The following is a 25,670-nucleotide window of genomic DNA, read 5'->3' as shown; positions in this document are numbered from 1 at the left end:
AAACAATCCAAACATGGTGGTAAAAACGGGGGGGGGGGGGAGGGAATAATTCTCTTCCCAACACTAACCTCGGGATGGATGGGGGCTGATGACCTCAGTCTGCCTAATGGGCCCGCTAGATTTCAAAAGCGGGGCAAGGCGGGGGGGGCATATGTACTCTTGTGCACCGGCCTCAACCATAGACCTGGCAGAAGAGCTCCATCATACAGGCCCTGCAGAACGCCGGAAGCTCCCACAGGGCCCGCAGCTCTTCCGGGAACTCATCCCACCAGGTGGGGGCCAGGACCGAGAAGGCCCTGGCCCTGGTCGAGGTCAGGCGCGTTTCCCGGGGGTCGGGAATGACCAAAAAATTGGACACCACAGAGCGTAAAGCCCTGTGGGGGACATAGGGCGTGAGATGGTCCCTAAGGTATGTGGGTCCCAGACCATGGAGGGCCTTGAAGGTAAGAACCAGCACCTTAAACCAGATCCAGGCAGCAACCGGCAACCAATGCAGCTGCCTCAGCACTGGCTGGACATGGGTCCTCCAAGATGTCCCAATGAGGACCCTAGCAGCTGCATTTTGCGCCAGCTGTAATTTCCAGATCAAGCCTAAAGGCAGGGCCGCGTAGAGCAAGTTACAGAAATCCATTCTGGAGGTAACTGTCACATGTATCACAGTGGCCAGATGTTCAAAGGACAGGTAGGGTGCTAGTAGCTTTGCCTATCGAAAGTGGAAAAACGCCTGGCTAGCTACCTTCTTGACCTGGGCCTCCAATGTCAACGAGGCATCCAAGGTCACCCCCAAATTCCTGGCCTGGGGCGTGATGGTCCCCTGCCCCCCTACCACCAAACCACAGGACCTCCGTCTTGGAGGGGTTGAGTTTCAGGCGACTCTGCTCCAACCATCCAGTCACTGCTTCCAAATATCTGGCGAATGGTTCGGCGGGGGGGGGGGGGGGGGAGTCCAGGTGGCCATCCATTAGAGAGCTCACATAAACTCCCCTCATGTACCAAAAGAGTTAATTTCGATCCGGGGATTACCCAGTTCCTCCAGGACTGCAAAACTGCTCTCTTAATTTCACGCGGGCAGAAGTATAATGCAGAGAGAGAGAGAGAGAGACAGACAGACAGACAGAGACAGAGAGTGTGTGTGTATCGCAAAGCGATATTTCCTCCTTCAGATCTCACGTTATTCGAAAGCCAGACGCCCTCCACCTCCACAATTTGCGCTATTCCTGCAGGATCCCATAATAAGGAAGGGAGCAAGCAAAGAGGTACGATCCGAGTACTTCCCTAGAGAACGTCCGGTTCCCGCGCGGGGATAGTAAAATCATTTATGAAAGAAGCTAAAGTGCCGGGAATATAGAATTAAGGGGCAAATAAAATCGGCGCGTTTACAGATTCTTCGTGTTCTTGCTGAGTTTTGAAAAAATCGTGCAGTTTAGCAAATAGTTGCATTTTATTTCTCCTGGCAAGGTTGGGCTTTTGTAGAGATGGTAGAAATGCTACAGATAGGAGATGCGGTGGTTAAAGTGCAACGAATTTCCAAAGTGTTTATTCCTTATAACTCTTACTTATGAACCGAATAAATAAAACATGTATATACTAAACTCACTCTTACAGCTCTGCTCTGTGACTTATCCCAGGCGATATTTAACCACCGTTCAGCTTCCATTTTGCTGCAGATTTTTTAAGCTAGTGTGAGAGAAAACTCATCCAATTGAAGGGAAGGATAGTGCGTGATTATTTTCAAGCAATGCCGCGTAGACGTTAATTCTTCTCGTGTTTTTTAAATTCTCACATTGTCTTGGTCCGCATATATATTTAATAAGAACCTGACGTGTGCACTGCGACGAAGGTTTCTTTTTCTCTGTCTCTTGGTGTGGGGGGGCGGGCGGGGTCGTTTCCTTCTTCCGGTGCTGCTGTAGAGTCTGGACTGCCCTTTTTCCTGTTCCCATGTGTGTAAGGAAATCAGCCGCAGAGGATTGCCGTTTGGACTCCGTTTTCTGCACGTAGCCCGCAGGTGCTTTGTTTGGGGAAGGAGGGAGCCGTCAGGCTGCACGTTTGCTGCCAGTTGAATTGTTGGGTCTTCTTGTTTCAGTTTTTTTTCCCTCCATATCTTGAGGGGGGGGGGTTGCACATGTCTGATCGTGATGATGTTGTACGTGAGGCATCCTGCAGCAGTGGACTGACAGATCGTTTTGTCTTTCACAAAAGCCATTTCCAACACACCTAAAACTGCCTTATCCTGAATCAGACCCCGGGTCCCTCAAGGTCAGACTGGCAGCTGCTTTCCAGGGTCTCAGGCAGAGGTCTATTACCTGGTCTTTTAAAACTAGAAATGCTCTACCACTGAGTCACTTGTTGTAACATATGAACAGGACTAGTCTAAAGGCTCCTGTAGTCACATTGTTGGCCCTGATTGGGTATAAAGGTGGAATATAATTTTTGTAAATTCTAAGAATAAAGGTAAAGGTATCCCCTGTGCAAGCACCGAGTCATGTCTGACCCTTGGGGTGACGCCCTCTAGCGTTTTCATGGCAGACTCAATACGGGGTGGTTTGCCAGTGCCTTCCCCAGTCATTACCGTTTACCCCCCAGCAAGCTGGGTACTCATTTTACCGACCTCGGAAGGATGGAAGGCTGAGTCAACCTGAGTCAAGAGGCTCTAAATTCTAAGAATAGGAGGCTGCAAAAAGTGACAGGACATCAGACTTTCAGCATCAGTGTAGCTTCATTCCCACATACTTGTCTTTAGACAGAACATGTTATATGGTTATAAGGGTCAAATACTTGGCTAAAAGTCTGGGTGCATGTGGCTTGGCTGGAGCTGAGGGTGGACGACTAGGCTGCAGATGAATGTGTGAACAGCTTCATCAGTGGAACTTGTATCAACAGCCACCAGCCCACACTGGCAATAAAAATCCCATGCAGAGATTACTTCACAATGAACTATTGAATGACCCCACCAAGGAACCTCAGACAAATGAAGTGAGGCATATGGTACAGAGAAAAGATGTGCATAAATGCACAGAATTTCCTTTCTTGTTAGGCCAGCAGCAAAATTCTATCTTGATCTCATGTGTGGTAATTGACAGTGAAAAAGGTTGACAGTGTGAGAGAACCTAGCCTTCCTTCTCTGACATCTCTAGTCAAGGTTCCACCTCTCAGTGATCTTATATGCCAGGCCTGGTTGGCCTGTTTGATTCAGCCCCAAGAAAGAAAAATAAGTTGTCTTGCTATTAATGTATTTATTATGTATTTTTATTATTATTACTTAGATTTATTGCCCGCCACTATCAAAGAAGCTGCCCCACATTTCTCCCTGATAGGAATCCATAGTGGCTTACTAAAATATACTTTTTGATATGTTTATACAAAAGAGTATTTAAAAAACCAAAATGTAAACATGACATCCTGGGCCAAGACATACCAGGTTCATCCATCTGCCCAGTGCACTGGTTGGACTCTGAAGGCCAGAGCCCTTAAGTTCATCCATGCCTAGGCTATAGAGAACTGCAGAATGGAGAGAGAGCAAAAACATGCAGACTATGTCCATCCTCCCTTAATTCCCCTTGGAATGACAGATGAGTGGGAATTACTTATAGGTAAGGATCCTTCTGACAGAGCTAAAACAGCTCCACAGTGCTTGCAAAAAGGAACTCTTCCACCAGGCATTTTGTTGAGACCGGGCATAACCAACAACGTGTGAAGCGCCCCTGCTTCCTCCCTCCCAGAACTCCATCAATGTGCTCTGGACCTGTTTGCACAGTTTCACTGTTTACACTGTTACAATTTCTAGTTATTATTATTATTGTTACGGTTACTTATATGTTATGGATTGTTTCATGTATTGTTTATATGTTTTATGTAAACTGCCCTGAGCCTCAGGGGAGGGTGGTATATAAATATAATAAACAAACAAACAAATAAATAAACGATGCTTTGCTCCATCAATTATTCTATAATTGCTGGCAAATCAGGAACTTGCATGTCTGTGTTCCACAAACAACACAGTTTGTGGTATTCTCATGCCTTTTGTTCTGTTGAAATCTATGTGTAATCAATGCAAAGAAAAGTGTACTGACTTAAGTGACCAGTTTGAAAAGTAGTCCGTGGGTTTTTTTTCCTGCACAGATCTGTTGCTGAGTGAGAAGGATAATGAAAAATGGCAGAGGCAGTTTTCCATCCCCCAAGGAGGAAAAGAAGAGTTTATGAATCCTACGATTCTCCCTTTCCTATTTCTACCCCTCAGGATGGGGCTTATGGGAGAGGTGACAAAATATGCCAAGCTGAAATTATCAACAACAATGTAATTGTGAGAAATCCTGAGGACATAGAACAACTGTATAGTAAGGTAGTATTATCAGTTCTGCCTGTGTAACTGGTGGAACATTTGACATTTTATACCATTCAAACTGGATTATAACAGAGCTTAATTAATATAACATTATTTTTTTCAAAAAAATCATTTTGCCAAACTTGTTAAGATATTTTGGGTGATGAAACAATTTTTAGCAGTTAACCTAAGAAACATTTTTATTCTGATTTTAATAGGTGAGAAAGCATCCTAGCTAGGCAAACTGTATTGGGCTGGACAATCCATGTAGGCCAGCCAGATAATGAAATTTGGTTTCACCACTTTCCTGCTTCATCTTACTACAAAGAGGACTATCCTTCTCCTTTGCTGCTTGCTGTAGGTGTGATTTAAAACCCCAGTCCACATAACGTGAGAAAGGGCAGACAGTTTGGCAGAAGCTGGACACACTTTTGTTTCATATCAGAACATCTCTGTGCTCAAAATGCCTGTTCCTTTGTTTGAATGCATTTTGAGAACTTTGGAGTTTAAAGAGAAACCATAATGTTAAAAAATTAATATATTAAAGATGCCACTGTGAAATCACTTGTGTGTCTTCTTGAGGTCCAGTTTCCGTTGCATGCTGATTACTGAATGTTAGTAACACTTTTCTTCTATTTTTTAGGGTTTTTTTGGGAAAGGTATTCTTTCAAGAAGTCAGCCAGGATATGGAATTTCAGAACCTGCACTGGTTCTTAAGTGGCAAGGTAGGTGATTTGCTAGTGAATCAACACTAGTGGTCCAAGTATTATACACTGTGTCCTTGCTCTCTGTCTCCACGCACTTCTTTTCTACTCCATGCACGGTTCAACCAAGTTAGCTAAAACTTTCCCCTCACCTCAGTTCCAGGTGTGCTCCTATACCCTAAGCAGGGGTAGTCAACCTGTGGTCCTCCAGATGTTCGTGGACTACAATTCGTGGACTACAATTCCCATGAGCCCCTGCCAGCAAACTACAATGGGAATTGTAGCCCATGGACATCTGGAGGACCACAGGTTGACTACTCCTGCCCTAAGCCATTTCCATACTGACTGTGATTGCCTCTCCTCTCCCAAGCATGTATTGTTTATTTTCTTCCTTTGGAGCCCCATCTTTCTTCTCTATATGGGACCCAAAGCAGCTTGCATCATTCTCCTCTCCTATTTTGTTGCCAGGGAGACCTGTGCTTGGCTTGGGTAGGTGTGTGTTCACTTGGGCAGGCAGGATTAAGGTTTCTGCAGCAACATGGCCAAGGGTGGGTAGCTGAGGCTGCAGCTGGGGAAGATCTCCTAGGTTTCAGAGGCAGGTCAAACTGCAGCAACCTATGTTGCCTTCCAGGACATCTATCCACCCCCTCACTCCATATCTCCACTACTGTCATTGCGAGGAGGGGCAGGAGGAGGAGTTTTATTTTAATTATTCCCTAAGAGCATAAGCAGCCAGCCCTTTTGTCCACAATACCATCAGTAAATTTAAAAGATTTTTAAAATACCCAGCTCTTCACTACCAAAGGAGTCTCAAAGCGGCTTACCTTTCCCTTCCTCTCCACACCACAGATATCCTACGAGTTAGCACTAACAGAACTGCTCTGCAAGTATAGCTCTAAGAGAACTCTGACAAGGCCAAGGTCTCCCAGCTCCAAATTAGAGGCCGCCACTCTTAACCACTATACCACGTTGGTATACCTGTTGTCATACGGGGAAGGAGAGGAGAGAAAAGAAAAGTAGGGCTTCATCCAATGGCTTTACCACTTTTCTTCAATGGCACTATGCCTGTCTACACAGAAAGGGTAGTGAAGCAGTTCTGCTAAACATCGGGGAGGGGGGGGCATACACACCAGGTATTTAAACTGATGGCTAGGCAAAGGAACAAACACTGGAGTGTAGTGGTTGTACAAAAATGTCATCTGGATTAATAGCTGAGAAAACAATGTTGGTTCAGGAAAAAGGACTTGTGTGCTGCAGTTACTCTGGGATGAAATTATTCTTTGGAAGGTTATATGTAAACAATTTGTTGTTTTGACTCTTTATGCAGAATAGAAAATAATCCTCCTTTATATTGCAGATGCCAAGTTAAACATGCCTATAATCTCTTCAAAAAAGTAAGTACAGTTCCCTTGCTTTGTTGACTTGAACTGTAAGTACCATATTAATCAACTAGGGGCCAAGCCCATTGCATTCAGGAATACAACAGGCGCTAGATTAGGGGGGTGGAGTGGAAGAACTCTGTGGATGGCCTCCCCCTCCCCCAAGACCTGGAAAGGCTGCAGGCAGTTGTTAGAGAACTTACTGGCAGGGGCAGCTCTCAGCCGCAGGGATTTGTATTCTCCAAGCCTCAGAGGGAAGGCACTGGGGAAGGCACTGGCAAACCACCCCGTATTGAGTCTGCCATGAAAACGCTAGAGGGTGTCACCCCAAGGGTCAGACATGACTCGGTGCTTGCACAGGGGATACCTTTACCTTTACCTTTGCCAGTGCCTTCCCCAGTCATTACCATTTACCCCCCAGCAAACTGGGTACTCATTTTACCAACCTTGGAAGGATGGAAGGCTGAGTCAACCTTGAGTCGGCTGCTGGGATTGAACTCCCAGCCTCATGGGCAGAGCTTTCAGACTGCATGTCTGCTGCCTTACCACCCTGCGCCACAAGAGGCTATTATTATTATTATTATTATTATTATTATTATTATTACTATTACTATTATTACTATTATTACTATTATTACTATTATTATTATTACTATTACTATTACTATTACTATTATTATTATTATTATTATTATTTACATTGTAAGTCATCTTGAGTTCCTGTAAGTTAAAAAAGTGGGTAATGATAATATTTCAAAGAAATAAAAAGTTTTTTTGGCTTACACGCCGCTGACCTTCAGTCACACAGTGAAGATCTTCAGGCTGTGTTGCAGCTGCTTCTGGGCTGGTGTTTGTTTTTGCTTTAATCTCCCCAGTCATTCAGATGTCCAATCGCCATTCAGAAACTGGTGGGCAATAGCCACACCTAACCCTGCCCACATTCAAAAAACATTTGCCAGGCACCATTTGGGGTGAAGTGGGGGGGAGAATGCTGACTTACCAATTAGCTTTTGCTTTCACAAGCACAGAGTATGAAATTCCTTCCTGATTACCTTTTATTTTAGGTCACTGAATTATCAAAAGATCTCTGTACTTGTACCCTTTCCTGATCCTTGAGGTTATTAAGCACTATTAAATTCTAATTATTACCAGAAGCCATATGCAACACATAAGCCTAAATGAACTAGGGGCAAAGGTCCAAAAGACAGCAAAAGAGTGCGTGAGAGAGAGCCAGAGGCACTGGAAGCTGCCTATGGGATATAGTCCGAGGCTTTCCCAGCATCATGCAAGCCTCTCATTATGGAAGAGGATGTTCGGAACATTCTGCAATATTGTTGCCGTTTCTGAGTAGTGAGTGATCGTGCCAGCCTTCTTGCAAACCCTGTTGTGCCCTGCCAGATGGAAAGTGAGCTCTATTAATCACAAAAGACTGATTTTCTTGCATTTGCAGATATCCCATCCAGAAGAGGCTAAGCAATAGGCAGCATCCATGCTCTGTCTTTGTGAATTCAGGGCATCATTCGATAGGAAAGAAGCCATTCTTCCAATGGATGCTGTGTTAGTTTAGAAAGATGCATCCCAGCTGAGGGCCTGACTTCACCAGGTGTGTTTCAAATTTGTATCTCCATTTATAAAATGGGGGCTGCAAATCCTGAAACCATTGCTGTCTCTACTTTCTTACATGCAAACCATGTGACTCATTCTCATCTGCTTTGCTCTGATTGCACTCACCTGGCTCTAGTGTAGATATTTATACCACCCCATGAGGAGCAGCCTGATCTGTGCATCTTGCAGAATCCATGTGAACCTGAGGAGCCCAAAGGGGTCATCCCACTCCCTGTAGATTATTGAAGGCGTTCCTGTTGCTTGAGAGTCACTCGACTCATGTTGATTAAAAATTACTCTGAAAGTTGTTAATAACAAAGCATCTGGAGTTCATTATGAACTACCATGGTAGAGCATTTTGCCACATAGATCCTTAAATTCAGACGCTCTCTGGACTGCAACAGAGAGGCTACAGAAACATGAGTGTTCTGTATTATTATTGTCTAAAATTGCTGCACTGCCATGCCTTGCTAAAGAACTTTCCCTGCTGCAGTCTTTTACTTTCTTTTCTCCTAGATTCCAGCATTATGTAGAGTGGGCTAAAAGCCACATGAAGGAGCAGGGACTCGATGATGGCACAGTAAACAAACTCCTTCTAAATTATATTGAGCCGCTTGATCTAGAAGGGAAAGAAGAGCAAACTAGTGGGTATCAGAATGAGGAGACGCAAGCAATGGAGACTGATGAGCCAAAGACTTCTGATGGGGATCCGCACCGTGATCCATTAGGCAACTGTGACTTCTCTAACGAACTGGACAGAACAGGATTTCAAGCTATCACTGAAACTCATCCTCCAAACAGTCCTCCTAGATTGCGTGATGACAGCAAGCAAGATGACTGTGTCAAACAAGAATCTCCTGTTTTGAGTATTGAAGAATATAGGCACCAGGAGTTTGTGCTGGTGCAGGAAGAATCAGCATCGGGTCCAGAAGAAGAAAACACATATGAGAAATCACAAGTAAGCTGTACTTGTTAGCTGTACTCTCTTCCCCATAATCCTATAAACAGAACTTAAAAGTTAATAGTACATATTTGCCCTCCAGTAGGTGTGTTTTATTTATCTGTTTATATTTATATTCCCCTTTTCTCAATGGGATCCAAGCTGGATTACAATTTTATAAACTTTCTAAATCAACTGTCAAGCAGATTATACAATATAATATTTGAATCTAATAACTACTTCCTTTGGAGGTCCAACAAAGGAAAAGAGGCCAAGGCCTCTTGGCTCTGGGATTTAGAGGTTGACTGCTTCAACATAAAATCAGTGCAGCTAAGCCAGTGAGTGGCATTCAGAGAGTTCAAAATACTTCTGCCTGCAGACCTGGCCATGGTTTCATTGAGCTTCTTTGATGTCCTCAAGAGGTGTTCTGAAGGGAGATCTCAGGAGCAAAGATGAGCAATTGTGAAAAATGATTTTTATGGGGAAAAGAACTACAATTTGGGATGCTGGCAAGCTCTTAGCTAGTTTTAAGTTTTAAGTAAATCAACATGATTGATGACTGCTTTGTAACTTTGTTTTGCCATTTTGTTGTAGTTGAACAAAAAAGAAAAGTTGGTCTGCAGAAGAAATCCATTTCGGATTTTTGAATATTTGCAGCTTAGTCTAGAAGAGGTAAGGTTCCCCACCCCCACCTTAATATTGGTGTCAGTAATTGGCCAGTGTAAATATACAGCATTGTGCATTTTTAAATCCTAGCTATCTGTATTGTTTACATGACTATAAAGAGTTTTAAGTAAATAATGATCTGCATATAAATTGGGAGGGGGAGCAGTGTTACAAATTCAGCCTTGCAGAGCTGTCAGTTGAGGGTCTTTCCAGGCACCTGTCCTCTTGGGGCACAGAGTAACAAAGTAACAGTTTGCTCCTGATGGGAGAGAGTAGCTGTTTATGATCAATTATACACCCTAGAAATGCTGAGAAACAATTATTTCTGCCACTAATCACCATGACAGTTGTGAACTCTTTAGGTGGCTGAGGCCCTCTTCAGCCCTCCTAGGCCACATTGTATCTGCCCGTGCATTTTAAAAATGATCCCTGCCATTTTACTTCCTCCCACTTTTTTCTTGGCAGTAGTGCCCACCGTTTGCCTAACAATAACATATGCACCTTTCAATAAATAAATGTGTTTTATATCAGGAATGAACCGCCCTCTTCAGTGGTGTGGAAATTATGACCCTTATACAATTTAAAAAAGAGTAAGTCATGCCCTTTGGCATGGTCTTCTGCAATCTCACACATTGGCACTGATGGTCTTCACCAAGATCCCCTTCCATGCTTTCTTTAATGAACATAGGGAACATATCCATGTTGGAACCCTGCAAGTCATATGGCATACACAGAATAATTCTGTTCCTTGTTTCTTCTTAGGCTTTTTTCTTGGTATATGCTCTGGGATGTTTAAATATTTATTACAATGAGGTAAGATGATGCTTCTAGTCATTGGTAGGTGGTGTGTTGAGTGATCTGTTGCTTTGGGAATTGCTCACTAGCACTAAACAATAGACCTTTTGTGATGGTTTCCAAGTCATCTTGTCCAGACTTTCAAAGGGTGGGGTAATTTTCCCTTCATCAGTAGTTTTTTTAATTCTTGAAGCTTAAGTAGGAAAGCTTTGGCTGCGGTCCTGAACCTGATATTGTGCCCGAGGTTGCTAACTCTGCCATCTCGAGCACAGTCACACCCTAATAAGCCTTTACTGGATGCAAGGATGTAACTCTGTTTAGGATGGTGCTAGAAGTCTTGTTGATAGCAGTGGAATTGACTTCTGAGTAAGCATGAATGGGAGCAGGCTATACGTTTTACTTACATTTCATGATTTTGCATGGTATGGGATTACCAATCACAATATTTAAAAAACACACCAGAATATAATATATCTCTAAACAGATTTTTATGAGGAATGGAAATATTGGGAACAAAGCTGTTTTTATAATGCCTTCAACAAATGAGCTATGAGAACTAAGTATGTCTCCAGCAGAACGTTTTCTGTATCAACTCCTAATCTCCCTAGACTAAATCTCAGAAGAATGTTCTAGTTCTGGAGCATTCAGTCATGGTAGCTAGAACACAATTTGGATACCGAATAGCAGTAATGGTCTGTCTTCGTATTTTGGCTTGTGTCTGTTGCATTTTTTCACCACTTGAACTAACACAGCCATAACTAACTAAACTTTAGGAGTGTCTAACATCATTTGGGGGGAGGGGAGTGATAGTTGGCCATAGTATCCCAGGCATGACTACATTTAATTGTGATTTTAGGCACCTTTGTCTATCTTGAAACTATGGGAATTTTTCAGTGAAGTGCAGCCCAATTTTAGAACTACATACATGGCTTACCACTACTTCCGATGCAAAGGGTGGGTTCCTAAAGTTGGACTGAAATATGGAACAGATCTCTGTGAGTATTCAGCCTTCCAGAATCATTGTTTGCACATTGTGACTGTAGAGGCAGTAGATATTTTATGGTGCAGATGACAATAACCAAAAGAGGCCATGCACTGGAATTTACACTATGGCAAATATTTCCGTGATGAAGCCCATTTAAATTACTGGAGCTCATTTGAATTTCATCGGGTTGAGAGATGAAATAGTAAAGTTGCTTATTGGCCTCTGTTTTGTCTGCCTTCCTGACTTAAATAATATATTGCCCATTTTTTTCCAATATGCCAGAGGTTTGCTTGAGCGTTGAGTGCTCTAGCACTGTCTCAGTTCACTCGTCCTTTGCTGGCCTCTTTAAATAATATATGTGCACACTGCAGTCATTAAAAATGCTTAATTGATGTTGGGTTGTTATCAGTAGGAATGAAATGCTTTTTACTGCAAGCAAAAAGATCGCATGAATCTGCAGGTGGTTTGTTTTATTTATATTATTATATGGGGCATGTGTGATGATACAAAGCTGTTAGCAACTGTTGTCATTCTTATCTTCAGGCAGATGTCTCCCACATTAGACAGAAAGCCTTTAAGGGTGATGAGTCACTTCTCTAGGCAAGACCTATTTGTGAGTTTAATTGATATAGTGTGCTCTTTTCTTCCTCTTTCAACGTGGAAGGTCCAGTAAAGTTATTTTATCAAGATTAGTTAAAATTCCCCACCACCCCAATCACAAACCACAGATGAGGAGCAAGTGAATGTTCAGGTATGCAGCATATTAAACTAATAGTCTAATAACATATTTTGTGCTGGATCAGCCTGCCCCAAACACTCTTATTCACTGGCACTAGTTGTAGTGCCTTTTCATGTACACTCAACTGTATGAGAGTTGGTAGATGTTTCTACTGTTTCAGATCATCATACTTTGAGCAGTGACCTGGTATTGTTCTATTCCAGGAGCCTGGCATCTGCTTTGAGAACTTAGCTTGCTACCATTTTATGCATATGCAGCCCATTCTTGGAGACTCATCTAGGAGCAGGGAGTGAACATGTTGCCTCAGTAAGAATGTTGGTAATAGAGCCGGCTGAGGAAGAGGGAAGCACAGGACTGGCTCTCTCTCCTTCTAAATAAATCTTTGTTGGACTTAAAGGTGCTACTGGACTCTGATTTTATTGTGTTACTTCAGACCAACACGGCTACTCATTTGAATCTATCCTTCTGAATGGATGTGGCAGTTTTTTAGTTCAAGGAAATATGCATGCAACTCACATCTGCAGACGCACTCCTTGTGCAAAGTGCCGGCAGACTTGGATTTTTGGGGCCATGTTTTTCTTCTAAAACTGGTACCACACAAGTAATGCTATTTATCTGAAAGGAAGTCATTTTTGCTAAATGTTGGAATCGAATGAAAGAGCAGGTCCATCTTAAGTGTAAGTTAGAGACAAGCCAGAGAATAACAGGGATTTCTGAATGAGCATACATGGGCTGGTAAACTAATCAGCATTTGTGCAGCAGACTGGTTTAAACAAAATATGTACTGTGACATCTGAATGCAGCCTGAATGAGCATGCTTTATTTTTTATTGCAGTGTTGTATCGAAAAGGTCCTCCATTTTACCATGCCAGGTATAGCACTCAGGTTTGGATACAATAATTTCTTTGCTTAGGAATTCTGCACAACTTTCATCATTTAATAGCAAGCAAATTGAGTTTGTTTCCACTTTGTGTTGGTATAGTATTTTTTGGCACCAAAAGAAATATTGTCCCATTGGGAAAGTGGATATAATAATAATAATAATAATAATAATAATAATAATAATAATAATAATAATAATAATAATAATAACAAATGTACAGCCTTTAAGTGTTATAGCCTGCAGATCATGTTTACTTAGATACTAGTGTTTTGAATAAAGAATCATATAAACCAAACTTGTGCCTGGAAGGAAGGGAATTATAATTGGCTACTTGGCACTTTGTTATTTGCTAGAAGAATTTTCCACATCTCTTTGCCAAAGAGCAATCTTCTCATAAATTGTTTGGAGTTGGGTGTGATCCATACAGTAGCTGAATAGCAAATATGAGAAGAAACTAGGCTTTAAAATGTATAAACTCTCCTGAACTAAAAAAATAATTTCTTTGGTTTTCCAGTTACTCTGTGGTGGCTGAATTAGTTAATGGTGACTTTGAAGGATCATCGCAGAGGTCATTCAGCTGGAAGTCTTTGACTAGTCTGAATAGAACCACAGCAAATGTTTCTAAGGTAACAAATTAAAGGAACAAAGCATTAAAAACATAGTTGGGGGGTGGAAAGGGGTAAAGAGAAAGTAGACACCCTGATAGTTCAAAAAGAGAGATCTTGTGAAGCTGTCAGAACCTGTGGCAAAACCAATGTAATTCAAACTATTAAATAGAAAATTTAAATGTAATTTCTATTAAATAGAATTTCATTCTGTCCCTGGTTGGTTGCCACCATGATACACATTTCTCTAAACTTGCTGTAATAATTCTTGAATCCCATGTGTGTGAGAGAGACCTCTCCTAATTTCATATTTAGGATTGAAGGTGCCAATGCAAATTGCCCCTCTCTTCCTCTCAACCAACTACAAGCTGAGGTTGTTTTAATGGTGTGACAAGAGAGTTATTAAACATGGTCACACATATGCTACTTGGTTTAATCTGTGCTGGCTGTTGTTATGAAGCAGACTTCATATCCCAATGTTCATGGAAAAGGGAATAAAATGTCCAGATTCAGATTTCTTTTTGCAATCATGATGCCTTACACTGCATGTATACCACGTTTCAGTTCTCCAGTTTGTGTGGAGGTGCTTTAATCTTTTCTGAGGGGAGACAAGCAGTATCCCACTGATAATGTCTCTATATAGCAGGTAAGAAAAGTTCTTTAAGGAATTTGGGAGAGTGCACAGGGACTGCCAACATCATTAAACATTTTTTTGGTTTACTATAACACAGGGAAGAGTGCAGGATTGTCTTTATTGTTTTGATTGTCCTAACATTGTTTTCTGGAACAGACACTTAGGTTTTTCAGCTTGTAAAATGGGATTTCTATTAACCTGGGAAAATTGAGAATGCCAGGGTATAGTTGGAAGATACATGTATAAGCGGTTCTGGGTCTAGACAGCACCCGAATGGGAGACCCCCATGTGTGTATGCTGTCTGGATGGGAGACACACACCCCCATACACACACACAGACTTCTACATTTTATTTTGTTATTTCATCCAAGAACATGGCTTCCTTTTTTGCTTACACACAAAGACTCCAAAACCACAGTTTAATCCTAGTATGTAAGCAGGAGGTTAATTTTGTCTAAATTGGGATTTGAATTCATTCCTTGCAGCGATGACCAGCAAACTCATATACCTCTTGATTAACCATCCACTTTGTAAATTAATTGTTCTAGTATATTTAAATAGATTGATTTTACTACCAACAGGAACTTATGTTCTGTTACCTGATTAAACCATCGGATATGACTGAAGAAGAAATGTCATCACCAGAGTGTTTCAAAAGAATTAAAGTTCAGGTAAGCTAGTTCTGCTCCGATTTTAATTTGTTCCCTTCCTTAGCTCATTGGGAAGTTATATGTAAAACCATACGTAGTAATAGACTTCCCCACCACGCAGATTATCTGCTACAATTTCATGGACCATACTGATCAGGTTTAAAACAACAAATTCAGCATCTTGGAATGAAGAGAAGGGAAATATTTGGGCTTAATTGCATCTCAATTGTTAGCTGAGTTTTTGTGTGCATCCAGTTCTCTAAAAGCTGATTCATGTGTTATTAGGGCAGAGTAGGACACAAGCAGTTTGAACCACCTGGTTCCTTCCAGCAGTTGCTCATATTTCCAAATACATGGAAACCATTCCTAGCCTGCTCTGGAAATGGACAAACTAGCCCAAAGGAACACTGCAAGGAGTAACCCTCCACTTCTGGCAGATGCTAGAATGGCTGGCATCAAAAGAAACTTCCATGATCCCCAAGGAGATTTGAGTGTCTCTTGAGCAGCAACTTGCCATGTCATATAGCAAGCTGCCTTTGAATCAGTGGGGATTTTTGACAGCAACTTACAGCATGACAAGTTTGTAGTGGTGTACAAAGGGGGGGGGGGGAAATCTATCTTACATGCCCAAGTTCCTAGGAATCATGCCAAATTTGAAACATTCATCAGAAAATCTGCTATACCAGAACAAGTCTTGAAATTAATGTTAAGTATGTGACAATGGTTGTGTTTGTAAGAGAGACATATGTACAAACAAGTTAGGTCTAAATTCAGAAAGATCTCCCCCCCATTGGTGGGGGGGAGGGGTGGAATTCCTGGATGATTATCTGCCGTGATGAGTCTTCCCATGAAGATGTCATTCAGCACACTAGGTAGTGAAATTGGCTAACGATACAATGGAGTGTATTTAATAATATGTGGATGCCTTTTCTCTTTTAAGGAATTGATTCTACATCGTTGGGTCTCATCCCGTGAGCGTAATGAGCAAGATGAACTGTAAGATCTCCAATAAGTGAAAGAACTGCTCAACAGTACACTTATGCAGAGCTATAAGTGTATGGTACCTTTTTAAAAAAGCAACATAGATATTTTAGGTACTGTCTCAAAATAAGACTCCACAAAAATTGGATACATACTGACATAGTGTTGGATCAAAAGTGTTGGATCTGCTGTTATAGATTTAGGTATTGTTCTGGTGATGATGCTGAAGTAGGAATTAACCAAACCTTGCCATCTAGACTGTGCAGTGGTTACTTCACAGTAAGTGTTCTGCAGAGAGCATCAAAGAAATTCTTCCTGTTCTAGAAACAGGTGGCTGATATCGTTGGGAAATATAGGTGATAATGGTGCAGTGTGCTTTTAAATGCAGAATGAAGCACTGCCATTTTCACAGATAAAAACTGACACTGATTCAAAAATCTGAACATCTAAACTATGCAAGCAATGTTTTATTTTATGTAATGCTAGTCATGTCTTAGAAAAGTAGACAGAAGCTGAAATGGTACAGGAAGTTTCAAGGCTCACGGAACTCTACGGAGTCTGCAGCTACTGTAGTTTCAGTAGGAAAGGAACAGAACTCTGAGCATTTTGCTTTCATTGCCATCTGTATTTGATTTTTTTCATAATAAATGACTCCCTGTGGAATTGTCATTTTCTTGCTCAAGACGGTCCACGACGTAGAAGCCATTCTTGCATATTTCCTTGTAGACAGTGATATACTTGGAAGCCTTTCTTGTCCGGGGAACGACAAATTTATCGGTAAATTCACTTTTACTCATTTGCTGCTTCCCTTGGGCACTCAGCACACAATTAATAAATGTTAGGGCGTATGTATAACAGTTGTGATCACGTTCTTCATACCTATGAAATGGGTAATCAGAATTGAACATAAGAAACTAAACATATTATGCTGCCCTGTCCTCAAGTTACACTAGCTGGATAGGATCAGGATTAAAACCCAGTTCTCCTGTGCTGGCAAAATACAAAATGAGGATAGTGGCATGTACCCTACCACTCCCAAGAGCAACACTTGATGCTTTCCTCCAGCCTCTGGAAGAGCCACTTAAGTTGGAGGCAGTCTCCTTAAACTGCAGGAGTTTCTTTCAGCTGAAGGGCTGGATACATGCCAGAGCGTTTCAATATTTTGTTTGCCTTGTGAATAAAAACAGGTAAAATGCCCACATGGGGGGGGGGGAGATAAGGTTGAGATGAGCTAACTGGAATGTAACTGGTGAATCCAGTAAACAAGATTATACTGAGATACTTTCTTTGTGGTGCTTGCAATCCGGATTCATGAGGACCGGCCGGATGTGCATGATATCTTTGCTCAATTTTTGTTTTACATTTCATTTTAAACAAACAGGAAGCAGCTATTCCATCAAAAATGTTGTTCAGCAGATTGCCAAGGAGTTACTTAGTTTACATTTCTGAAATATGGATTTAGGTTTGTTTAAAAGGACAAAATGGATGTGATTACTTTTGCAGCTGACTCTTATGTTCCCAGGCTGTAAGCTATTGGGTGGGCTTTGACTAAAACAAACCAGATGAGAGAGTCAACCACAAGTTATATGGTCTTTTGTTTAGGATCCAAAGCAAAACAAGGTGGGTTTTTTAAAATGATCATTGTAAAATGATTTATGAATTGTATTTTCTGAACTGTAGTAAAGTAACAAAAGTCCCAGAATGTATGTTCCTAAGCTGCATTACTTGTGCTGTATCCTTAGCAAAAAGTCAGCACTGTCATTCCAAAAGAGGGGCTTTGTCTGTAGCCTCTTGAGGGCAGGCTATAAGAACAGCTTGGATCCACCAGAGTTTCTGCCTACAGAGCAGGATTTCTTCAAACACATATACCCCCAGCAGACCCATACGCCCCCTGAAATTTTGTTCCCAGAGGTCCTCTGTCCTTCTGCCTGCAGGAAACCTTTAGTGCAGTGGTCCCCAACCTTTTTATCACCGGGGACCAGTCAACGCTTGACAATTTTACTGAGGCCTGGGGGGGGGGGTAGTCTTTTGCTAAGGAATGTCACTGCCACCTGAGCCCCTGCTCTGCTTGCTTTCCCGCCGGCACCCTGACTTCCCGCCGCCCGCTGGGAGGCGCTGCCAGCAGCAGCTGCGCAGTGCCACACCAAGGGGGAGACCCTGCCATGGTGGCCGCCAGAGAGCACCAAAGGTGAGCCAGCGGCAGAGTGGCAGGGCAGCCCCTGAGGCAGCAGCCGGGGAGGAGCACGAGGAGGAGCTGCGGCCCGGTATCAACTGATCCATGGACCAGTCCCGGTCCCTGGACCGGGGGTTGGCGACCACTGCTTTAGTGGATCTATGCCAATGTCTGTTGCTCTACTTCCAAAGAAACTGAACTAAGCTCTTGTTAGCTCAGGGGATGAATACCATGGCTTATGTGGCTATTTAAGATTGTCATTTGTCAACTCCTCACATTCATTATTCCATACAAGTATTTATAATTAAGTTAAAGAAACAACCTCCTCCTCCTCCTCACTACTACTACTACTACTACTACTACTACTACTACTACTACTACTACTACTACTACTACTACTACTACTACTACTATTATTGACTTCTCGCCTCCCCTCTTGAAAATGGTCTTGGGGCAGCTTACAACAATTTCAAGGGTAAACCCCCAAATATAATAAAAACATTCAAACCTAACATTTTTGGGCTACAGTGTTTGCTGGTGTCAATCCTGGAAAAATTCCAGTCACTCTTGCTAGTGTTAATTGAAAAGTTAAGGAACATACTTGCTCCCCTTGCTCAAATTAATCGCATAGTCACTCATCACCTAACAGCAGGCTTTCTCAACCAGGGTTTCATGAAACCCTGGGGTTTCTTGATGGCCCTGGGGTTTCTTGATGGCCCATTTGGGTTTCCCAAATGGGTGAGAGTTAATTAGTTAATTAAATGTAAACATTTATCAGTTGATATGCCTATATAGGGTTATGTCAAACCCACTCTAAAAATGGCCAATGATAGACCTGGATGGGGTGGGAAGGGGAGGGGGCCCAGGTGGGCATGTACACAGTGATGCTTCCTAACCATATTCTGCACGATAACATCACTTCTGGGGTCTCTCGAAGCCTGAATCATATTTCATAGGTTTGTCAACAGTAAAAAAAAGCTAAGAAAGGCTGCCCTACAGTGCAGAATCAAAAGTAGGACTGTTGATTCTTTGAGAAAGAACTTGAAAGAATGGCAGACTTCATGAGTAAAAAACTCTTAAGAATCACTCTAGCTCATACCACGAAGCGTTACCAGAAGGTTATGCTCCTGAAACGCATATGGAGGCACTGAAGTTGGAATGAACAATTTGTACTCAGGGGCTCTGGGACACTCCTGTGGAATCAAATGCTGATGCAGCATATATTTTATAGAATTTTTATCCTGCACTGAGATTTTAAATTGTATTCTTCAACTGCTAAAAGATTAGAAACAAAGGTGAACAAGGTTGTTTCTTAATCTTTGTAAACCTTCAGTGAGCAACAAGTTGCCAGATCAAGGCTCTGGTAAGGACGAAGCAATTTGGGGGTAGAGCTTGAAGTTATACTGGATCTGCCCCAATTTGTGTGTAAAAGTGGAATGCGGTAATAAAAATACCGTTATAAGGTACTTGTGGGGCTTTTAAACCCATAACTATAACTGGCTGTATTTGGATACAAGGCAATCTTACATGCTGTTTAACTATGTTTTACAAGTGTTCTTAATCCATGGTCTCCATCAGCACACTAAGTTTCCTCTGTCATATGGCAGTTCCCATCCCTTGTAAAAACATTTATCTGATGATATGTTCAGATGCCAAAACCAGAGCATTCCTCATTGGACACACAGATGAGCCTCAACTGGAAATACAGGGAAGTCCCAGAAAGTGCAGCTGACAAATGCTCAACCAGTGGCATACTGGGAAGTAACCCAGACAAGCCAGTGTGCGCTACAGGCTAACACTGCAGGGATCACACTTCAGACCTGGCCAGTGTTGCTAAGAGTGGCCATTTGTGCCACCTATAGCCTGTCTCACCACCGTCATGTGGTGACAGTACACAGGGAAGTAACTGGCGCGTTAACACCAGTCATCATTGCCACTGAAGGGTCCATGCCAAAATGACAAAACTACTGGTGCTAACTTCTGCTTTCTGCTGGCCAGGAGCAGCCTTCCAGGACAGCAGCCCACAAACGTACATTTCCTGTAAGCTAAATGCCCTAACTCTGCAAAGCTACATGAAGTCATGTGCAATGTGTCTCAAGTTATCACTATCCTCTCATTTAGCTGCTAAGAAACGCAGGATGAAGATAAAACAGGAGTCCGGTGGCACTTTAAAGACTAGCAATATTTATTCCAGCATAAACTCCTTTCCCGAGAGCTCCGATTTATGCTGCAATAAAAGATCTTGGTGTTTCATGTACCACAGGTCTCTGGTTTATGTTTGCTGCAGAACACTAATACTGTTAGCTTTCTAGAGTTCATCAGAAATAGAGATCATCAAGATCTGACCCCCCCCCCCCCAGAATCTTTAGCCAGATGCCTGGAAGCAGTGACATAATGGATCAAGCAGAGTCGTCTCAAGCTCAGCCCTGCAAAGACGGAGGTCCTGTGGTTGGGTAGGAAGGGACCATGGGAGGAAGCGTGCCTGCCCACCTTGGATGGTGTGCAGCTCCTAGCGACTCACTCTGCCAGGAACCTGGGCGTGATCCTGGATGCTTCCCTTACAATGGAAGCCCAGGTCACAAAGGTAGCACGGCTGGCATTTTACCATCTCTGCCAAGCCAAACTGCTAGCGCCCTACCTGGACCCAGAACACCTAGCCACAGTAATCCATGCAATGGTCACCTCTAGACTGGACTTCTGCAACTTGCTCTATGCAGGCCTGCCCTTATCCTTTATCTGGAAACTACAACTGGTGCAGATTGCCGCGGCCAGGATTCTCACTAAGACATCATGGAGATCTCATATCCGGTCGGTACTCCAAGAACTCGGCTGGCTCCCAGTTCAATTCCGGATTAAGCTCAAGGTTTTGGTAATCACCTTTAAGGCCGTACACGGACTGGGCCCAGTGTATCTGAGAGACCGCCTCCCTGGCCCTAAAGAGGCATGTTGGACCTCAACAAGGGCCAGGGCCTTTTCAGTCCTGGCACCCACCTGGTGGAATGAGCTCCCCAAAGAGATCAGGGCCCTGCCGGAACTTCCACAGTTCCACAGGGCCTGCATAAAGGAGCTCTTCCACCAGGAATCTGGTGGAGCCGACTGACCCATAACATCTACAGGTCCCCCCGCCCCCAGACTGAGAGATCGAACCTGCTGAGGGAGTGTCAAAGTTATTGTTGAAGTGCTGTTCTAGTTGTTCTAGTTGTTGTGTTGTTGTTATTGTTATATTGATTTTGATAGCGTTCTATGTAAATGTTCCAAAATGTTTTATGTAAACCGCCCAGAGCCGTAGGGAAGGGCGGTATAAAAATCTAAATAAATAAATAAGATCTTTGTTTTAAAGCAGTACAGAAGTGGATGGATCCGGAAACCATATCTTATCACTTTGGAATTATGAATACTGATGGTAGATTATCATTACCACGCAAACTGTACAGATTCAGGTAATAATTAGGTGCGATGGACTGAACCAGCAGAACAAAGTTTGAGTCCAGTGGCACCTTTAATACCAGCAAAATTTTATTCAAGGCATAAGCATTCATATGCAAGCACCTGGATCTGAAGAAGTCTGCTTGAATGTATAATCTTTGGATAAAATGTTGATGGTCTTAAAGTTGCCACTGGACTCAAACTTTGTTGGGCAAACTGTATTCAGCCTTGACTTGCACTCTGCCTCTTACTCTATGTGCCTTCTATTAACTGGAATCTAGTTAGTGAAAGAATAGACTTCCAAGTGGAATTGCTTGAAGCCTGATTGTCAAAATCAAGAATCAAGTCCATCCATTAGCCAGCTATAAGGAAGGCAAAGGCCCAAACCCATCATGTGTCTTTTTCTGCCTCCTATGAGCAGCTGTTCTGTCAATTGGTCTTCATACCTGTATGGAAGCCAGATCTCTGCTGCTGAGAATTGTTCTAGGTAAGTATCCCATTGTTTGAGTAAAGCATACATGTCAGGCTGTACCAGGGGGACATTTATACATTGTTCCCATCCATATTCACCTCTGTTGATCCCTGTTTCATTGTAATTATATACCAAACCTAAAAACAAAAGCAGTAAGAGGTGAACAAGAAAAGCAAAAAGGGAAAGTATGATATTATATAAATGTTTCCATCCCATTTCCATTCCATACAAAGGCAAAAATACAGGCCAATAGAAATTATCACTAGAAGTGTAAGCCATAGTTCTAAAAATCCTGGTTATTTGAATCCCCAATACGATCAGTGTGAGATCCAGGGTCCTTGTAACGGTTGGTGGTAGGCTGAGTTTTGGACTGCCTAGATTCAAATCACTGCTTACCATGAAATGGATTGGGTGACCTTGACTAGCCTCTCCCTTTACCCCCTAATCCTTACCTCACAGGGTTGGTGTGAGGCTCCTTGGAGAAACGGCAGGATAAAAAAGACAGTAAACACTGTCTCAGATAGTTCTGCAGTATATTCACAGTAAGCCAGAAATCCACTTGTATGATGTCAGTGCCTCAAGGAAGATACATTATTGTACATTGCTAAAAGACTCATATTAATTAATGAAACCTGCCTTTCTGGACTTTATGTTAAACTTGTAAAGCATGCTATGTGAGAGAGGAAGTATTTTTGGTTTTCAAAAACATTTTCACATTTTAACCACTGGAAAGAGGGATTGGGGGGATGACATCCTTCAAGCAGTAGTTGCAATTTGCTTTTTTTTGGAACTGGTGCATTGTTACAAAGCAGTGCTCTCCAGACACCATCTGGATTTGCCCTGCTCAACAAGGACACTGTAAGCATCCAATGAGCTCTCGTCCATAATGGAACTAGCCCCTTTGGTGCAGCTTTTCACTGCTCAAGTGTGTTTGTGTTTATGTGTCAGGGGGAGGGGACTTTCAATCTGTTTGTTGGAGTCCTAAAACATGGCAATGGAGGAACAGCAAGACCAGGTCAACAGAGCCAGAGTTTTCAATTCCTCCAATCCAACTGCCTCTATCTGATAGCAGCAGCAGGGAAATCTATGTCTAGTAATTGCAGAATTTGAAGGTCCTCCTTGCTAAGCTGTATGCAGAACAGGAGTCTTCTCCCAGACCACAAGGAATGCTTGTTGGGGACTTCTCTCTTCTTCATTATCACGCCCGGCCAGGAAAGTCTTGGTACCACTGCAATCTCATGCACTTGCACATGATGAAGGCTGAGATCTGCTGTTGATCTCCTGCATGAGGCCCACATAGTCACTGCATCTGGTTCTATTCCTTTTCATTTGTTCTCTCTACCACCCAACAACACAGACCACAATAGATCTAGATAGGTGGCAAATAGCACATCCATTACTGACCTTTCTTAACTGCCCCTTCATCTGCATTCCCAGGCTTATGGTAAATCCACTACATCACTGTGAAGCTGAATGTTCAATACACACAAGAGGCACAGAGAGAAATCAGTTACTTGGGATGTTAATGACAAAACACTCTTACCATTAGTACTGGTTATTCCAACATGAAGATCTGAATTTCCATCATACTCTCTGAAACAAGAAATTAATTTTTTCTTACTATAAAACTTTGTTTCTTTTTTTTAAGGGCTGTTCTTATGCTTTACAGACAGAAGCCCTGTTTTTTTCCCCTGAGACTATGTGATGCAAACAAATTTAGTCACTGCTGAATCCCATTTTGATCTATTGCAAAAGCATTTCTCAAAATTAATTAAGGAGGGGATTTTGGGATAAGTGACTCCACATAGCTTTTGCAACAAACCAGACCAGTCCTTTTAGCTTCAAGAGAAATTGGTTTCAAGTTCTATTTATGCTAGCAAAACAGGCAGACATAGATTTAGGTGAGTGGGAGATTCTTGAGTCCCTGACTGCGTCAGGACAGGCTCAACATTTTGTGGTAGAGCACATACTTTGCCTATCAAGGTCTCTAGTTCCTGGCAATTCTAGCCTTGCTAAAGATCACACACCAGACTCAGACTTTAGACATCAGCTGCAAGTCTCAGTAGAAGGCAGCTTCATACCTTAATATTCTGGCAACACTATAAAGAGATGCTACACAATCACTAATTTAACACTATCAAAAAATGTAAAAATAGCCATACCTTAGAAATGTTCCTGAAGTTGGTTTAAGTAAAAAAGAACATTTTTCTCTGTGCCCATTAACAAAAGGGCTGGGAATACTGACAGGTGCTTCTTCCAGTCTCCTGCAGCTCACCCTCTGACCACACAGAGGACAGTACTTGGGCACATAAGGGAAAAATATGTCTTTCTTACAGTGGCTGATTTTTATTAAGGCTGTCTCTGAATCCCGTGGCTGCATCATGTACCTCGTATCTCGTACCTCGTACCTGTCACACTTCAGTGACGAAAGCCAATACTAACTATTCAGCTGGGCGTGGAAAGGGATTTGTTGAGAATTATAAGAATGACAGTTTATATAGCCAATCATGTTTAGAACTGGAGACTGACTAGGAAACAGACAAAAGCTGTGAGAAGAAGTGGGTGTGTCTAGTAAGGAAGAGGATGAGCCTCCTCTTAAAGAACAGGTGTTCTGTTTTTGTGTTACTTTCATCTGAGAATCGTGCTGATTATTTTGATAAGGAGGCTCCAGTTTTCTTGGATTTAGATATATGGAATTATAATACACACGTCTTTGTTGTCATTCTTTATTTACTTACAGTATCTACATTGCAAGCAAAAATGTAGCAAGTAAAAGTTTCTCCTTCCCAGTAGCTGTCAGTGTCAAGGGAAAACCCTGGCTAATTAATTTAATTTCTGACTAGCACACCACTATTAAAGTACAATCATTACATCGTTAAATATAATTATTATTGTAAGGTTTTATTTGATGCCTGACCATTAATAAAGGAACATTGAAACACATCTGGTCAGTGGAGGCATTATCATGTAAGTATTGACTGATTTTATTGAGGCTATGCTAAAAGCTTCGGGTTTTTAACTTGATTAATAAATACTTGTATTATATTTTTAAAAATTGTGTTCCATCCTGTGTAGGCCTAAGTTCATTTCCCTCATGTTGACCTTTTTAGGTTCTTGGCTGTTAAAGTTACACTATAATAAACTTTCCAAATCTCAGTACTATTCCTACTCTCCTAGGAAGTTTTAAAATGGATGCCCTGCCTCAGGGTGTGCTGACACCAGCGGGGGATGGGGGGAGGTTACCAGACCCAGGTTGGGAAGCTCATGGGAATCTGGGATTGGAGCCTAGGGAAGACAGGGACCTCAGTGGCGGACAATGCCACAAAGTCCCCCATTCAACGCATCCATATTCTCCAGGGGAACTAATCTTTGTCGTCTGGATATCAGCCGTAATTCCAACTCCTCAGGTCTGCCCTGGAGGTTGGCACCCAGCATACAGTTTAGAAAAAGAGAACATCTGAGTCCCGAACTGGCGGCGAAGATACCGAATCCCTACTGTAAGGATCGTGACGCTCCCTCTGGAGACGAGAAATCCCCTTTCTCTTTTGACTCTACTGCGCTCAGTGCAGTATGCGCAGGGCTGAAGCGCCCCCCCCCTTCCTCTCCCTAGGGCGGCTGCGGGGAGGGGGCGCTCTGCCTCCGCATATCTATGATCCAGTCGGCGAACTCTGTGCCCGGCTGACTCTACCATAGACGTTTCCCTCCTCCGGAG

The 25,670-nt window shown here is 42.5% G+C and overlaps 3 protein-coding genes across 8 annotated transcripts in view; 1 reads left to right on the top strand and 2 right to left on the bottom strand.

Moving 5' to 3' along the window:
• The window catches only part of LOC143831989 (uncharacterized), a 66,287-nt gene extending 64,431 nt beyond the window's left edge, over nt 1-1,856 (bottom strand). Inside the window, exon 1 of the mRNA XM_077325670.1 lies at nt 1,598-1,856. Coding sequence (XP_077181785.1) covers nt 1,598-1,657 — 60 coding nt within the window. The 5' untranslated portion in view covers nt 1,658-1,856. The remainder of the gene's footprint in view (nt 1-1,597) is intronic.
• On the top strand, nt 1,067-16,550 carry TSEN2 (tRNA splicing endonuclease subunit 2). 4 transcript variants are annotated; one of them, XM_077325661.1, is made up of 12 exons: nt 1,067-1,256; nt 4,120-4,339; nt 4,965-5,046; nt 6,383-6,419; nt 8,526-8,967; nt 9,544-9,621; nt 10,378-10,428; nt 11,267-11,405; nt 12,970-13,006; nt 13,532-13,643; nt 14,838-14,927; nt 15,847-16,550. In XM_077325661.1, the coding sequence occupies exons 2-12, from the start codon at nt 4,151-4,153 to the stop codon at nt 15,904-15,906; spliced, it is 1,317 nt and encodes a 438-aa protein (XP_077181776.1). In that variant the 5' UTR covers nt 1,067-1,256; nt 4,120-4,150; the 3' UTR covers nt 15,907-16,550. The 4 variants fall into 4 exon arrangements, 3 of the variants coding, with proteins under 3 accessions (XP_077181776.1, XP_077181775.1, XP_077181777.1); XM_077325660.1 differs by lacking the exon at nt 1,067-1,256 and adding an exon at nt 1,880-2,005; XR_013229044.1 differs by lacking the exons at nt 1,067-1,256; nt 15,847-16,550 and adding an exon at nt 1,880-2,005 and having other exon boundaries at nt 12,970-13,019; nt 14,838-14,880.
• MKRN2OS (MKRN2 opposite strand) lies at nt 16,526-25,597 on the bottom strand. Of its 3 annotated transcripts, none has more exons than XM_077325665.1 (4): nt 24,121-25,597; nt 23,502-23,551; nt 21,933-22,095; nt 16,526-16,766 (listed from the first exon to the last, which is right to left on the bottom strand). In XM_077325665.1, the coding sequence occupies exons 1-4, from the start codon at nt 24,339-24,341 to the stop codon at nt 16,526-16,528; spliced, it is 675 nt and encodes a 224-aa protein (XP_077181780.1). In that variant the 5' UTR covers nt 24,342-25,597. The 3 variants fall into 3 exon arrangements, with proteins under 3 accessions (XP_077181780.1, XP_077181781.1, XP_077181782.1); XM_077325666.1 differs by having other exon boundaries at nt 25,455-25,547; XM_077325667.1 differs by lacking the exons at nt 23,502-23,551; nt 24,121-25,597 and adding an exon at nt 23,363-23,426.
• Nucleotides 25,598-25,670: the final 73 nt, after the last annotated feature.

Source organism: Paroedura picta, chromosome 3, assembly GCF_049243985.1.
Source record: "Paroedura picta isolate Pp20150507F chromosome 3, Ppicta_v3.0, whole genome shotgun sequence".
Taxonomy (NCBI): domain Eukaryota; kingdom Metazoa; phylum Chordata; class Lepidosauria; order Squamata; family Gekkonidae; genus Paroedura; species Paroedura picta.
Note: the sequence above shows the minus strand (reverse complement) of the source record. Positions and strands in the feature narration are given on the sequence as shown.